The sequence below is a fragment of the Pteropus alecto genome, unplaced genomic scaffold, assembly GCF_000325575.1.
Source record: "Pteropus alecto unplaced genomic scaffold, ASM32557v1 scaffold87, whole genome shotgun sequence".
NCBI classification, from domain to species: domain Eukaryota; kingdom Metazoa; phylum Chordata; class Mammalia; order Chiroptera; family Pteropodidae; genus Pteropus; species Pteropus alecto.
Window position 1 is genome coordinate 6,139,710 of NW_006443225.1, and position 17,359 is coordinate 6,157,068.

General features: G+C 40.3%; 1 protein-coding gene across 2 annotated transcripts in view; it reads right to left on the reverse strand.

Annotated features, from left to right (window-relative positions):
- CA8 (carbonic anhydrase 8) overlaps window positions 1-16,017 on the reverse strand; it is a 91,728-nt gene extending 75,711 nt beyond the window's left edge. For both annotated transcript variants that reach the window (XM_006923987.1, XM_025041198.1), the window contains exons 1-3: window positions 15,915-16,017; window positions 14,580-14,771; window positions 3,123-3,247 (exon numbers count right to left, since the gene is read on the reverse strand). In XM_006923987.1, the coding sequence (XP_006924049.1) occupies window positions 3,123-3,247; window positions 14,580-14,771; window positions 15,915-16,017 (420 nt within the window). The remainder of the gene's footprint in view (window positions 1-3,122; window positions 3,248-14,579; window positions 14,772-15,914) is intronic.
- Window positions 16,018-17,359: the final 1,342 nt, after the last annotated feature.

Consider the following 17,359-nt stretch of genomic DNA (forward strand, 5'->3'; position numbering starts at 1 on the left):
CCCCTCCTTAAATCCTAGCCTCCTTTAAAACAAACAAACAACAACAACAACAACAAAACACCTGATGGAGGTTCCTCAAAAAACTAAGAATTGATCTACCATATGATCCAACAATCCCTCTACTGGGTATTTACCCCAAAGACTTAAAAAATCATATCCATAAAGATATTTGCACACTGATGTTCATAGCAGCATTATTCACAGTGGCCAGGACATGGAAGCAACCAAAGTGTCCTATGATAGATGATTAGCTAAAGAAGTTGTGGTACATATATACAATGGAATATTACTCAGCCATAAGAAAAGATGAAATACAGCCATTTGTGACAACATGGATAGAACTCAAGATAATCATGCTAAGCAAAATAAAGCAGACTGAATAAGTTGAAAATCACATGATATCACTTATACGTGGGATATAAACCTAAAAGCAACAAAGGAACAGGACAAACAAACAGAGACTCATGGACATGGACTATAAACTAGTGGTTACCAGAGGGTAGGGAGTGGGGAAGGACAGGAGAGGTAGATGGGGCAAAGGGGGCCAAATATAGGGAGGTAGGAGGAGGGTGAAGTGGGTAAAGGGGATCAAACATGGTAGCTGAAGGAAACTAGACTTTGGGTGGTAAACACACAATAGAATATACAGATGTTAAATTATAATGTACACCTGAAAATTATATAATTGTATTAACCAATGTTACCCCAATAAACTTAATTTAAAAAAAAAAAACATGTGGCTCGCAGATATCTATCTCTAATTCTGCATACTTTCAGCAGTTACGCACTCAATAAGATATAGCCCTAAACAAACCTCAGATGACTGATATGAGAATTTTCTCTAGGATTGGATCAGGGATAATCTGGGATAACACAGAATACAAATATTATTCATCACCTATTTTGGAAAAATTACAGTCAATAATTCCATGATGCTAAATATAAATACTTTTGCAGAAACAAATCCTTCCAACCAGAATTTAATCTTCACTCAAAACTAACCATTACCTGTGCCTAATGGCCCAGTGCAGTCACAATGCCACCAAGGAGCAGGCCAGTCTGAATATTTGGTCCAGAAATTCTATCCAACTGCAGAGCAAAGAGCACACACCACTGACTCATCTAATTTTATTAAACTTTCCCAAGTCTGTAAATTCTGTGTCACAAGCAAAGCCACTAAATTCTCATCCAGAAGTTGTTGCTTACCCAATTATTCCCATTTCCCCCAAAGTTTTTATTATTAGAAGACGTCTTTGAGGACAGGTGGAAACAAAATGATGAAGTGGCCTTTCAAACTCAAAGGCCAGGGCAGGGCGAAGGCCAACGGCTGGGTGTTTCCTACCCTCACCTCGCTCTCCACCACCCGGTACATGTAACTGCTCTGGCTTGTTCTGTGTCCTCCCCGCTTTGTTGCATTCTGGTGTGACCTTTTCTTCTTCACGTAGGGCAATCGCCAGAGGTGACGCAGAGACAGGGTGGAATTTTTTTAAGCAGTTAGAAGTGAGAGGGTGTCTGCAGGCTTTGAGAAAAAAAAGCCCCTATAAAAGTAACATTTGAAGATCTAACCTTCCCCATCAAGAAACGAACTTCTCTTATTGTCTTCATTATCACATACCTCACAGACTCTTCAACATACTGCGATAGTTTTTTCCCTTCTATCCTCAAAACACTTAATATTTCACTTCCGATATTTGTCTTTTTGAATGAAATGGATATCGTGAGCTCCCCAAGGAATTTTTTTAGATTATAATTAAAGTCATGTTGAGAAACACTTCCTCTAACTTCATTCTTTGAGGTATATATATCATTTATATAAATTATGCAGTAGTGATCTCCAGATACGGAGGTGGGACTTGACGTGCATCCGACCATGAGCAGGTCCAGACTTAAGTACATGTGCAGTTGAGAACGACAGAGAAGGAAGACTGGCAACCCAGCATCCCCGAAAACACACTGTCACCTGCCACCGAACGGCTATTTCCTGGAGACAACTGCAGGTCCTTCTAGAAAGAAACATCAACAAGGCCGGGACCAACGATTTCACCAGCACAGACCGTCTCTGACGTTCCTGGCGCTGGGCTAAATAGTGCAAGTGAAAAGGAGAGGGAGAAGAAGCCATTTTCTTCAGGAGCTGCCTTAGTCAGCTTGGACTGAGTAACAAATTAGCAGAGACTAGATGGCTTAAACAATAAACATTTATTTCTTCGTTCTAAAGGCTGGGAAGTCCAAGATCAAGGTGCCGGCAGATCTGGTGTCTACTGAGAGCCCCTTTTCTGGCTTGTAGATGGCTGTCTTCTTGTTGTGTCTTCACATGGCAGAGAGCAAAGAAGCAAGCTTCCTCTGGACTCTTATAAGGGCACTAATTCCATTTGTGAAGGCTCCACCCTCCTGACCTCATCTAACCCTGATCACCGCCCAAAGGCCCACCTCCTAACACCATCACACTGGGGCGGGGTAGAGTTTCGACATATGGATTGGGAGAAGAAACAAACATTCAGTCCATAACGGAAGACACTCTAGACACTAAAGCTTACAATCCATGAGATGAGCAATCTACCAAGTACACTGGGAACACAGAGGAGGGAGAGATCTATTCTGCTTAGAAAAAGAGCACAGAGACAGTCCCAAGGAAGAAATGATATTTCGACTAGATACTGAAAAAAGAGCAGGAGTTGACTAAGGAGAGAATGCGGGAGGGACTCCTTTAACCAAAAGAATGACTCTCTAAAAATTTCTAATTGCTTAGATTGTTGAGGTTTCTTCAGAAGTTATTTGTTTTCATATTATCACTGATTCAGAGCATCTACAAAAGTGACCTACTGAATTTGCAGAGGCAGCAGAATTTTTACAACAGCAATAATACTAGGATGAAACTTAATAGCTTTACTTAATAGATTACCGTTATGGCCAAGAGCCCACACGCATACTCCAAGCCCTCTAAAATCCCTGGGATGCTCCATTTGCTGCCCCAAGCTTACATTCATTAAGTACCTATTTTCTTTTAATGTAAATTGATAAAAATTATAAAGCTATGCATCTACTTTTAAACAAAACCATTTTCAGTAAGTCGCTGAATACTTTACATGAACAGTAAGTTTTACGAGATGATTTGTTACTCTTACCTCCATGGGAAAAGCTTTGAAATTAACTGTGTGCTCAGAACCACGCTGATTTTCTCTTCCCCAGTGAAATCTGACTTCATACAGTTCAAACTCATGCCCTTGAGGCAATGGACCACCCGACAGAACTGAAAAAGAAAATAAACTCTATTTAATTACATCTCAAATGTACTCCTCAGCACAGCAATACAAACATTGGGAACATGTTTTGTCAAACACCTCTCCTCAGCCCTATAAATTAAATTCATATAGCCAAAATGAGAAATATATCAACTGTGAGATAAACTCAAATTATGTGGGTTGGAAATTCTTGCAGCAGCTATTCAGTGGCTATTGTAGAAGTTCAAACACTCTGAAATACTTGGTAATGATAAGTATATCATTTAACTTTAACTTTGTTAACTTTAGATGAAGAAACCAAACTCAGTAGCTATGCTCCCCGATATATAAACTTAGCACTGATCAGGAAACAAGACTATGATTTGAGTCTCAGACTGACCACTAATTTGCTATTGACCTATCAATAAGTTAAACCTTCTTTACGGATCATCCGTTTGTACTAGTAGGCTTTCAATTTAGAAAATAGGGGTAGGCTAACAAAACTATACACAGAGACTTATTATTAAGCCAATCTGATTTTTCAACAATGAAATCACACTTAAAAAGCAACTTACCTGTGTCACATACAGTGCAAACAAAATAAAATTGTGATAAAATATTAACCATATTTAAAATATTAACATCAGTCCTACAGGGCTCTGTCTCTATTCCTCATTTCTGGATATAATCCAGAACTTTGTCTCAAACAAAGGCACTCCAAAGGAAAACAAAAATTAAATTTGAACAAGAACCTATCTTGAAGCAATAAAATACTTTCTTTAGTTAAATATTCCCTAATATCACATGGAAAACCTTGAAATAAAGTTTATGTTCCAAATGGCCAATATCGACACAAATAGAAGTTGTTTGTATTTTCCCTGTAAAAACTGTTCATTTTAAATGGTATCAGCTAAGAATTATGGGTTATTTTTCAGTCAAGAAGCTGACAAAATTCGCCCCTTTCCCCCAGGAGTAGTCTCTCTCAAACCGATTAGCGTTCACACTTGGGATGTGGGAGAAGTAACAGTGCCCAAACTGCTCTGCTGAGGAACGGTTTTGATGTCCATCCTCACTCCAAAACTCAAAGGAGGAGAAAGCATTTTGGTGCAGCAATGTTTGTTTGGTTGGTTCTTCATCTGATAACTTGTTCCAAAAAAGAATTTAAGGCTGCTTCTATCAAGGTACATATAAGAAAGGCAGAAGCATAAATTAGAAAGAAGAGAGAAGGGGGAAAAAAAAGACATGAAGAAAATAGATGGAGAAATGAGGCTACCACACAAACAAATGTCATGAAGTCCTTGTTCTACGAATCTGCTTCTAAGCTTTCTACCAGCTCAAAGAAGAAAAAGAGCATCAGTAGCAAATAGCAATTTTAATTTTTCAAGTGCATAAACCTCATCTCGAGGGTGGAAGGGGCGTGGGATACATGGCCTTTAGGAGACTATCTCTCACCATTTTAATGTTCTTCCTCATACTTGGTCTTATGTGAGTCTCACAGCAAATCCGAGGGATTAGCATTATCATCCCCATTGACAAGGACAAAAATACAGCTGAAAGGGGTTAAGTGGGACCTGCCCTGGTCACCCAGCTAGCAAGCCCCAAGAGCCTGAAATTCCAATCTTCTGACCCATGCCCCAGCATGAGACAGGGATGCGGGAAAACAAATTTCAGTGTCTGTGAGCATGAACTGAAAAAAAAATGAGTTCTCAGATAACAGAGAACAAACTGGTGACTGCCAGATGGGAGGTGGGTTGGGGACAGGGTGAAAAAGGGGAAGGGATGAAGAAGTACAAATTGGCAGTTACAAAATAGTTATGGGGATGTGAAGTACGGCATAGGGAATACAGTCAATAATATTGTAATTACTATGGATAGTGTCAGGTGGGTACTAGTCTAATCGGGGGATCGCTGTGTAAATTATGTAAATGTCTAACCACTATGCTGTACGCCTGAAACGAATATAAAATATTGAATGTCAACTATAATTAAAGAATAATTTTTTTAAAATGAGTTCCTTAAGCCTTAAATTTCTAAACCACAGTCCCTTCTTTGAGTCCTACAGCTCATCTTATTTCCCAGGAAAATTTTTTAAAAAAATGTAAACCCATGGATCACAAAGGGTTACAGAAATCTGGAACTGCAGTGCAGGCTCACGGAATATCTTCTTCAATAACCACCCATGCTGTTCATGGATGGAAGAAGGTAGGAAATGTTCTTTCAGCCAGAATGCCAGTTTCTGAATACCCTCAAAATTCGCTCCTTTGCCTTGGCTGTCCAAATTTGGTCTTAAGGAAAACTGGGGAGAAGGGTGGGAGTCTACCCATGGGGTCACCCACCTCTCAAACCAAAGAGGGAAAAGCTTCATGGAAGTCTCCTGCACCCCCAGCCTCATCACCAGAACCAGGAAACATACCCCTCCCCCCGCACTGGCAAGCACACCTGATGCTAGACCTCAGGGGGGATTCTGTAAGCCTCTGCTTTTACAAGAAGGCGAAAAACTGTCTTGAAGGAGGCTTAGCCCCACATTGCTAAGGAAAAAGAAAAAGGAGTGTTGTGAAATAAAGTTCATGTGAAATGGAAGGAGGATTAAAAAAACCTTTCCCTGAAACCTCCTCATCACATACACTCAGCACATAAACATATGCACGCCAGCATGAGAGCGCACATACGCGCACGTGTGTGCACACACACACGCATGCACAGTGTTTCTGAAACTGCTACAGAGCATCTGCTGGTCCTTTCTTATAAAAATAAATAATACAACTGATGACAACAGTGATTTCAGGGGACCAAAAGGAGACCCACATTTCAAAAGTATACTCCTCACCTGTTCATTGCCCAATATTTCTTTAACAGTAATGAAGCCTTTAGTTTAAAATTTGGTCATATTTCTAGGGCATATTTTAAATGCCCTAGAAATTCAAACTCCACAGATCTATGTCTTGATGGAAAGAAGTTCAAGGCCCACAGGGATCCATTTAATCATCCTTTCAACAAGTATTTTTTGATCACCTACATTGTACCAGGCACTGTATTAAGTGCTTAGGACATACTGATTTTTGACAAAACAGACAAAATCCATGGTCTTGTGGATCTTACATTCTATGAGGTTGAAGATGAGCAAAGAAGGGAAGCATTTTACCCAAGCCTAGTCCCAGGGCGATGTGACAAAGAAGCAGTTTTTAGCCAGGAATCAGGCACTTTTCACTTTTGCTGCCGATGAATAATCTAAAATTAAACCAAACTAAAATCACATGGCTGTACAAAGCCATAAAAAAAAAGTCAGAATTTTATGAGGTGACAAGTAAAAGCATTCCCTGTTCATCCCCCAAGAATAATTGTGTTTATAGACTAAAAACGAATAGTACTTCTGTTTTACCCATTTCACTACATCCTCTTAAGGCATTATTCTTCCTTTTTATAGCTTTTTGTTAAAATAAGGAAACCAAAAGGTATACACTTCTCCTACATTTACGATTATCAAATTTTGCTGAGTGATAGTTTGTCGCTATATGGCAGGTTTATTAGTTGTGATGTCATTAAGCTCGATAAAATTATAGTGAAACAACAGTGAAACTCGTATTGATGACATGGTGCATTTCCTTAGAATAACGAACTTGTGAAAAGAATATAAAATAAACTGATGTCATTGCTACTAGATCCATTTTCTTTAATGCTCTTTAACAGTCATGGCAATTATGCTTATGAGATGTAAAAAGAGACCCTTCTGCAAAATGTGAGAACCCCATAGAGACATGATATATATACATTTACCTAAATCTGTCTAAGCTTTTATAATCCTTTGCCAAAAACAAATTTGCCAGGTTCGAAGGTTGTTAATCAAGGCTTAAGCTTATCCCCCTTCATTTGGTTTGAGTTCAACACACACATTTTAAGATGAACTCCATGCCTGGCCCTGTGCTGACCACTGAATAATACAAAGAAAGTATAGACTCGCTGCTGGCAAGGTATTCTCAGGGCTTAAGGAAGTGAATTTAATAGTTTAAATAAATTGCATCAGAAGAATACAAGGGTCAAGCCAAAACCAAGGTGCATCGGAAGGTCAGGGAACTTTCCGGAGGAGATCACAGCTAAGCAGAGCCTTGAAGAGTAAGCTAGGAGAAGTGAGAAAGTATATTCCAGCAGAGAGAAGAGGCTGAGAGGAGCTCAGCAATATGAAACAGCTTGAGCATGTTCCAAGAAAATAAGGTCAGTGGTTTCCAATGGCCAATGGTGGGCCTCAAGATGTGAGCATCAGGAGGGGACCTGCAGCCCATGCTTAGGGGCTGGAGTTCAGCACAGAGGGAATCGACAGCTTTAAAGCAGGAGACTAACATTTTTGCATTTTAAGATATTATCCGCATGTCTGCATGGACGGTGGGCCAGCAAACGGCAATCTAGCCGGCTAGGAAGCCGCCATCAAAGCCCAGACAATGACGGCGAGGCGGGAGACAGCCTGCTGGGGCCACATCTCCATCAGGGAGGGAGATCAAAGCTGATGGTCCCTGGCGTGTCCCCTGAAGGATCCAAAGGCCCAAATAGTTCATTCTCAGTAGGTTTAAAGATTTTATATCCTCAGTTTAACGTTTAAGGAATCCCAAATTCATTCACGAAACATTCCAAAAATAGTATTAATTAGTTATTTTTTAACATCTTAAGTCTTAAAAGCAAAAATTAATGTTTTTATTGTCTTTCGCTTTTAACCTATAGCTTTCATAGTAAAGAATAAATATCGTCAACAATATGGAGAGAAGGCCAATCAAGCTGGGTCTACACAAGCAAAATGAAACAGATTAAGGCACCTGTCCAGATAATTCAAATCCCCCAAAGTTAACTAGCACTAAATATAATCATTAAAAAATTTGACCTTGACATTTTATATAATCAATGCATAGTTTCTTCTTAAGTGAAAATAAGATATGTTTGGCTTCATCTTTAAATCAGCAAAATTGCTAGGAAGCACTATAAAATGTTGTCATTTCTTTAAAGTATGATTAATAATAATAAGCTAGTCTAAAATTGAGAACTATAAAAGACCCAGAAGTAAAATTTTCTAATTAAGGTTTCTATAATACGTTACAGTGAAGGGCACAAATGACCTATCTTGATTAGCAATTTCTCCTACACCGATGGCCCATTAAAAATGTCATTACCCTTAACACACTGCCTGTCGTCAGACAGAATGACATTCAATATATTGCGCAAGCTTGGGCAGTCACACACTTTTTCCCAACTGAAGTATCAAACCACTCAGGCAAGAAATCTATAATTATATTTTTACATTTAAGCTACTTTTTATGTCACTATAAGTATGTTCCATTTCAATTTGTCTGTATATACTAAATTGTTAAGATTCTTTTAGTACAGTGATTCATATGTCCCACAAAGAAATTAATGCTGTATGTGGTAGCCTTAATAAAACTCTCTATACTCAAAGAGACAGCAGGACCAACAGTCAAGTCAAGTCACACCTGGAATGCGAATCTGGCTCAACTCCGCGTTAGGAGGCACTCTGCCACCTTGAAATATGTTCAGAGCAGAGGGGAAAAACGGTGACAGGATCCAACACACAGTCCAGGCATAGGGGCTCCACCCTAGCCCATCCCTCCTCTCCTCTGGTCCATGTAACCAATCACTGGAATTCCATAGGTGGCATCTCAGAAATCTCTCTCGTGTCCATCCCTTCCTTTCCATTGGCACTGCCAACATGATAGCTGCAGTTTGGGTTAATTGAGTCTCACGCAATAACCTTCAAACTGACCCCAATTTCTCCTAGATCTCATCTTATTCAGTGCTGCCAGGTTAATTTTCTTAAAGTAACATGCTAATTATGACTTTATCCTACAGAAATAAAAGATGATACTCTATACCCAGTTCTAGGTCCCTCATCAATTTGCTCCAACATACCCTCTCCATTATATTTTCTATCGACCTCATTTACCATGAATGAAATTTTTCTTCCAGATGTACTTAAGGCTGTGCCTTCTCTGTGTGCTCTCTGGCCTTCCCATAACCATGTCTTGTTTGCATACTGCTCTCTTTTCCCACACGTCCCAATCTCCCGGATCCAAATGCTATTCGCCCTTCAAGGATCACTGCAAATGTTACTTCCTCCACAAATCCTTTCCTAATAATTTCAAGCAAAAATACTCTCTCCCTGTAAACCTACCTTTCACAACCCACCCGTGTAACCGCCTTGAGGGCAGGCATGTGTGACTTATATCTACCTTATCCAAGGCATGGAATACCTCGCAGAGAGTTAAACAGACATTGCCAACTGCACCTTGTAGGCCGGAGGAACCCAGTGAGTGTGTGTGTGTGGTTCACAGGTCCACACCTTCAGCTTTTCCTGACATATTGAACATCTGACAAACTAGGCTCGCTCTCTGCAGTTTGCTGGTTTCCCACGGTCCCCATCAGTCTCTATTACCTCCCAACACTACAGACAGAGCAGGGGGTCAATAGCTATTTATAAGTTTTGCTCTCCTTGCGGTTCTCATTTGTAGAACTTTCCTGGCTCTCAGAGACAAGTGAGTTTGTAATTCCTGTAGTTAATGATCAATAAATAAGTTTTAATGAAGGACTATCAGATGAGGAACAGGTGTAGGAAGTGATATATCCGAAAGGGAAAACAATTTCATGATATGACAATGGTAGTCAATATTTTAAAGGATGTCATATGACAGTATAAATTATGTTTGTTCTGGTAGGTCCAGAATCCCAAAATAGAAACAATGAGGGAAATCACAAAACTTTTCCATCTTTGAAATTACTCAAAAGCAAAATGGATTTCCTCAGTGAGGAATGAATTTCTTTTCCTGAGCTGTTCAAGCTGTGAACACCAGGCCACCTGCCGGAAGTTCCGAGACGGGAGGCTGGAATGGCTGCCCTCCAGGGCCCATTCCACTCAGCGAATCTATGACTTCAACCCCTTTCCTAAACTCATTTGCTGTCTTATCGTAAAACAGAACATGGAACAAAGCAGCAGACAGTCTGTTGAGTGGACTGCCTCTGGGGTGCATGCTGTACAAGAGAATAGGGTCAAGAAGGAAACCTTGAGAAATCCTATTATTTGAGGATGATGGAGAATGAAGACTTGACAAAGAAAAGAGACTCAAAACTAAGAACATCAGGAGCTCATGTGTCACAGAGACCAACGGGAGAGACTTTCCACAACTTCCACTGCAACTGCAGCAACATTTAAATATTTTAAGAATTTTAAAGTGTCCATTTGATTGTGGAATGAGAAGATCATCAATGACCTTGGTTTGGAAATTTCCAGGAGGGGCATGGGGGTAGAGGGCTCATGCTCAGGACATGCCTCAAATTGAAATTAAGGTAATTTATCCAGATGGGATTATATATAAGAACTATATTGTTAGGATTATGTTAAAAACTTTAATGTGTATAAGCATTTAAATTATGCTACAATTTTTATAACTCTTTTTGGTAATTCTTTATTATTGTTTACTATAGACAAAGCCAAAAAAAAAAAAAAAGAAGAAGAAGAAAGAAAAAAACGAATTAGCCCAGGCCACCGACAGCCTCCATGAGGCCTGGCCTTTCAGTGGAGTGGTATGTATGAAGTGAATTTCATTTCATTAAAAAAAAAAAAAAAATTGTGCTTATTCTATGAATTTTTTTATTTAAAAGGCAGCATCCAAGAAAACTTCAATGTGTCTTACTAAGTGAAAGAAGTCAATTTGAAAAAGCTACATAATATATGATTCCACTACATGACATTCTGGAAAAGGTAAAACTATGGAGACGGTAAAAGATCAGTGATTGCCAGTGGCTGGGGGGAGAGAGGGATAAACAGGCAGAGCAAGAGGATTTTTAGGGCAGCGAAACTGCTCTGTATAACCACGGATACATGTCCAAACTCACGGAATGTACAACAAATACCAAAAGTGAACCCTGAGGTAAACTACGCACTGTAGCTGAAGATGAGGTGTTAATACAGGTTCATCAACTGTAACAAGTGCCCCCCTCTGGTTATACGCTCCTGCCTGTGGTCAATAACCAGCTGCTTACAGCCAGTTGTGAGTCACCGCCCCAGAGAAAGTGATAAAACCTACAGACTCCTCAAACAACATGGCCAGTTTCTTACCCAATCACATTACTGTGACGTCCACCAGACCACAATTCCTGCCCATGTGCACAGAACTTCTAATCCACCTTTTAGACTCATTCCAAAATACAAAGAGCCAAAGATCACTAGATATTTGAGGAAAATCTCCAGTAATAAGAGAAGCCAAAACAAAAGGAAGGAACACAGAGTACATGCCGCAGAAAAAGAAAAAAAAAAGCAGTACAGAAAAGAATGGAGACAGATTCTGTTTTCATCAATAAATAGTGGATGCTGTATTTTAAAATTTTTTTAAAAAATTCATAGAGCACAGCTTTTTAGAAATTAAAGATACAAGAGCAGAAGTTAAAAGTTCAATAGAAAGTCTGAAAGATATGTTGAGGAAATCTACAGAAAGTAGAGGAAAAAGAAAACAAAAGTTACAGAAAGAAAAAAAGAAGCCAAAACAGAAAACTTATCAATGAAATAATATAAGAAAATTTCTGAGAAATTTCTGAGATATACTGGTTGAAAAGACCCACATAGTACCCAGCACAGAGTGAAAAAGGAACCACACCAAGGGATCTGGTTGTAAAATTTCAAAGCAATAGCAATAAAATGGAAATTATAAAAGCTTCCAGAGAGAGAAAAAGATCACATAAAAGGGTTGAAAAGCAGGATGGCACTAGATCTTTCGACTGCAACACTGGAGGCTAGAAGGTAATATAGTAACGACATCAGATATCGGCAGGAGAATACTTCCAGACTGGACTGCTTTGCCTAGGCAAACTCCAGTCAAGTGTGAGATGTATTAAAGACACTTGGAGACACACAAAGTATCCAAACATTCTCCTTCACATGCCCTTTTTCTCGGGAAGTTACTGGTAGATGAATAAACCTAGAATGAAATAAGCCTAGAAACTCCAGAAAAAAAGTATATATATATTATTCATGAAAGGAAAGAGAATTTAACCTCAGCCAGAAATAATAGTTACATAGTCATAATAATAAAAACACTGAGTATTAATTTAAATAAAAATTATAATTTGAGTATATAGGGACAAAAGGGGAGCAAAACCATGATAGGGAAGGGCAATAAGAGAACTGGCCTCATCTTCCATTGAGATCTTAAATATCAAAGCAGGACAGTATAAACACATTAAGAAGTATGGAAGCGACAGCAGGAGAAACATCTGAGAGTTAAGGTGGTTGTCACCAGAGCACAAAGTTTTAGGTGGGAGGAGTGGGGTATAACCCAAAGGCAAATTAAAAAACAGTTCTAGTCAACTATGTAAATTACGTTCGTATCCTATTTTGATAAAGATAAAACTTGAATTAAATAAATGAATCACAGGGTGTTTGGATCTTGCAAGCTATTCCTTTGAGAAGCTTAAATATCCTAGGAAAAATAAATAAACTGGTGCATGGTATTTTTTGTTAATTCTTTTAAGTTTGGAGAAATAATAAAGAAGAAATTATTTATAGTGGCAGAAAGGAGATTGGGCATCTGAAGAAGCAAGTTCTCCCCAAGGAGTCAAAATAAGGGTCTAGAGCATGTGTACCTAAATTAGGCCTAGTCAGACAGACAGACAGACAGTCACAGACAGACAGACAAACAGGCAGGCAGCTCTTCCTCAGTGATCAGGGGTGGTGGATGGAGGAGAATCAATGGACAAAAAGCTGCATGAGGAAGAAACATACCTGTGGTTAGAGAACTGAGACAATGCTTGACAGTCTCTTTTGGGAGTGAAGTAGGAGGCCAGAGAAAATTGTGAATGTTTGAGAAGGTACCAGAAGAAAATGTTCACTTTAATTTGATCAAGTAAATTTGATCTTAGAGCAAGAATGGACACATGCTGTCTTAACTGACAGTGTTTGTACTCAGTTATTCCTCTACGCTCCCATAAAACTTTCTAACACTTACCTAAAGGATTGTTTTCACTAAACTATGAATCCTCTAGAACTGTCTTATCTAGAACCGTCTTATCTATTTGTATACAACCAACACTGACTCCTCATGGTGCCTGACATGAAATGCATTTTTGTTGTATAGATATACAAATATTTTCTTTCCAGAAGCTAAAAAGCATGTCAACACACCAACACGCATATATTACCTTAAAATGTTTTTTCTATGCCAGAAGTTAGCATCCAATAATTTTGCTATATATTTTTTAAATAACATATAATGTCATATTACTGGTAACCCCCTCAAAAAAATTCTAATGTAAGGTCGAACTTAGATCTGAAGCTGTCTCTCTAAGCACATACAAAACCAAGAATCTGTTTGGGTGATGCCCACAGGTTGACTAAATGCAGACCAGCACAAAAGACTACGTGAACCAATGACTGTCTCAAGGATTCTAAGTTAAAGCTCAGGAACATTCACAGTGAATCGAAAATCCACACTTGGTAATCAATATCTGTTGAGCCTAATAATAAACCTAAAGATTTCATGGTTTGAAATATCAAACTTATTGATTCAAATAATTTGATCAGTTGGTCTCTGTTTATTAAGCACTCCCTAATATTTCAATTTACTCTAATTTTACATTCTAAGAAGGAAATATAGTTATTATTCCCTATGCAAAGCATGATATTAGTGTTAATTTTTTAAATTCTGCTTTCCTCTCCCCTACTTTTAAGCCAAAAACCAATTTCCTTGGTAATTACTCAATATCTTTTCCACAAAACATTTCGGATCCATCTCAAACAGGTTTGAGGGGAAGAAGGGGAGTCGAATGAATGAATGAATGAATGCAAATGTTTTGTTCATCATTTAAATCTTTTGCTGAGTTTAGAAGATGTTTTTGATTGCTATTAGTTGAAATTCTTCTTGTCATAGTAACAGAGAAAGTGATTTTGAAAAGTCTATCTTGAATGCTAGCTTATGTCAATAAATCCTAATCTTCAGTTTTACAATGCAGTAAAACAGAATTATAATTATCTAAATGATTTAAGCTAATTAACAATTTAAGAAAAACTACAGATTGGTACACCTGTGTATACTTTTCCTCAAATTCCAAAAACGTTTAAGTTGACCAACTAAGATTGTTCCAGTAATATCATAATGTAGAACAACCGAACTGACATCTTCATAATTTCATCCTTTTATCCTTTCAAAAATGTGTCAGAAAATAATTCCTAAAAATGCATTTTAGAATGTACAAAGGTATGCTGACAACAGAGCTATGTTATTTCCACCTTTAAGGTCACACAAGCCAAACGAGAGTTCGATCGCTCCAAGATGACTTCTAGTTTATGAGAGCATGCAAAAGCACCTTCTAAAATACCTGATTTTGACTTCAGGATAACCTGAATGCTGTGTCCGTCGTTAGTGACTTCACAGTCCCGGCAGACCACGTAATTTGGTGAGAGGCGGACGTCCAGCAGGGAGGGGTCATATCTAGCTTCTCTGGAGTTCAGGTTAATGGGAGACTGATACTCCCCATTGGCATCAGGAAACACCAAGCCCCACTCAACACCTGAGGACAAAATGAAGCAAATTTAGAACAGGTGAAAAGAACAAAGTACAGTAAAATTTAACGTGTAAAAACTAGTTTATATGCTACTTATGACTTGACTTTATTAAGGAGATTATGACTACTGTCTTTCTACAGATGAAACATGGAAAATGTGTGTGAATTTTTGCATTCATATTTTGAATGATCTAATATTACCAAAAACCCCGGACTAACAAAATATTCTGTTTGTATTTGTCCACATAGACGTAATAATTTATGACTAAAAAATGTAGGTCATCTTTAAGTGCTTAGAAAAAATGATAACATCACAAAAATTTCTTCTGCTCATCAGAGTTCAATTACCTGCAGTACATAGGAAATATCTGTAACTCTCAACATGCTAGGTGAGAGCCAGAAACCAGAAATCTGATGCTAGTGAATAAACACCACTTATCAGAAATGCAAGTACAGTATTCTGAAGTATGCACATGTATATATATATATATGTATGTATATATACACACATTCATACATATATACTCTTTCCATAATTTTTATAATTAAAATTATAAAGTCTACATTTTTTTTCATAGATGTAACAAACATCAGCACCAGTGGTCAGCTCTATAAAGAGACCTACATCTTCAGGAACGAATTGAGGAAACCAAACTTTTTAAAAAGTCAACCGCCTCCTCACCGAGCCCACTGATTCAGCCTGAAATCTAGGACATGTTTGGGAAGAGTTGAGCCTTGTTAGTCTCCTTCAGGAAAAGAGTAGAGACAGAAGTGATTTCTCCCACCAGGGTTCTCATAGTGATCAAGAAACTAATAGTTTCACCAACACCGTATTCTCAAGGTGTTGTGTGAAACGTTACGCTGCTCCTCTCAGCTCGTGAGAAGACAGAAATGTCACAGCTCTCGGCTCGCCCTGCGGACTGAGGCAGGTGCCAACTGCTGCCCGCCAGGAAGGCCAGGCTGCCCCACGCGGACGCAGGCGGCGGTCCCGCCCGCTCTCCCTGCGGCGCCTCGTCCGGAACCGGCCCGGGGAGTGGGGAGGCGACAGAGCCCCACGTGGAAAGCGGGGCCGCAGAGGCGCTCGCAACGCGCGAGGGCAGCGAGGTGCTGAGCCCCCGGACCGCGGCCACCTGCGTGCGCGCGCGTTACCTTCCTCGTAGCCCCACTCCACACCCTCCTCCTCCTCCTCCTCCTCGTCCTCCTCCTTCTCCGGGAAGGCGACGGAATCTTCGATGAAGCTCAGGTCAGCCATGGGAAGGCCGGGGGTCCTCTCTGCCTGCGCCCCTGCAGGGTGAGCGGGCTGGAGCGAGCGCGTGAGCGCGTGTGCGAGTGCGGGTGAGTGAGCGTGTGTGCAAGTGGGAGCGCGCGTGCGAGTCCGAGCGGGCGCGGGGCTCTCGGGCGCCCGGCGCGGGGAGCGCGTCCTGAGTCCCGGCGCAGCGCGGGAGAAGCTGCGGCACCGGGGGCGACAGCGGGCGCATTATAAACCCGGCCGGGGCGTGTCTGGCACGTGAGGACCCGCCCCCTCGGTTCGGTGGCCCGGGGACCCGGAGAAGGACAACAGCCAAAGGCCCTGGGACGACCGCGTGGAAACAACGGGAACGGCGGACACCCCGGCCCCTCTAGCCGGTCAGTTGCCCACCCTCCCGCGCTGCCTGCGGGGGCTCGGCCTCGCGCCCGCCCCCCGGAACCCCGCGCGTCACCCAGGCTCTGTCCTCGGGACTCCGGTGTGCAGGGCCCGGGCAGGCCTTCCACTCTGTTTTCATCCTTACTCCAGGAAACAGCAAAAGAAAGAAAGGGGGTCGGGGAGGAGAGAGAGAGACTGCCCAGGGTAAGAGAAGAGAGAGGGCTGGGTGTCCCCCTAACACACTGAAGAGGGTTTCCCAGCTGCGAATCTTTCTTGCTGAGTATTCACTTTGAATTCGCCCTTGGAACACAATGGAAACGATTATGGAAACATTTCCAAGAAACTTGTAGTTCCTAAAAACATTTAAGAAAAGAAAATTTGTTTTAATCTAGCGAAGTAAATATACCTTAGGGAAAATTTTCCATGAAAAAAATTGAGTCGCGAAAGGCAGTAAAGAAAGCGTGTTTTGGTTTTAGTTTCAGACTCGGGGGTGCTGCTGCAGGCGCAGCTAGCAGTGTACACAGCTCCCAGTGGCCTAATGAAATCGTGTAAATAATGAAATGCACACATTGCGTAACAAACAGGAACTTTCCTGATCCAAAAAGGGCGCATTGTTACCTCTTAAACGTGCTTCCCAATGCAGTGCTAATGACTTGAGCCCCCTATTCCAACGCCCTTTAAAAGCTTTTGCCACTAACCCCTGAGCAGGTTAACGCCTGCTCATTTTTAGAGGATCTATGCATAATAAGCTCAGACTTGGACCTTCAGTAAAATTTATTTTTATATGCTCTATGCACTCACTAAAATGTGTTACTAGTTTGAATAGTGGGTTTCTAAATCATACCATCCTTATGAATTCTTAATTCCTCATATAAGGATGGAGATGCTTATTTGGGGGATTTGAGGGTTCTCTGCCTGCTGAGTCCTTCCTTTTTTAAAAAAAAGCTACTTCACGGGCTATTAAAAATTA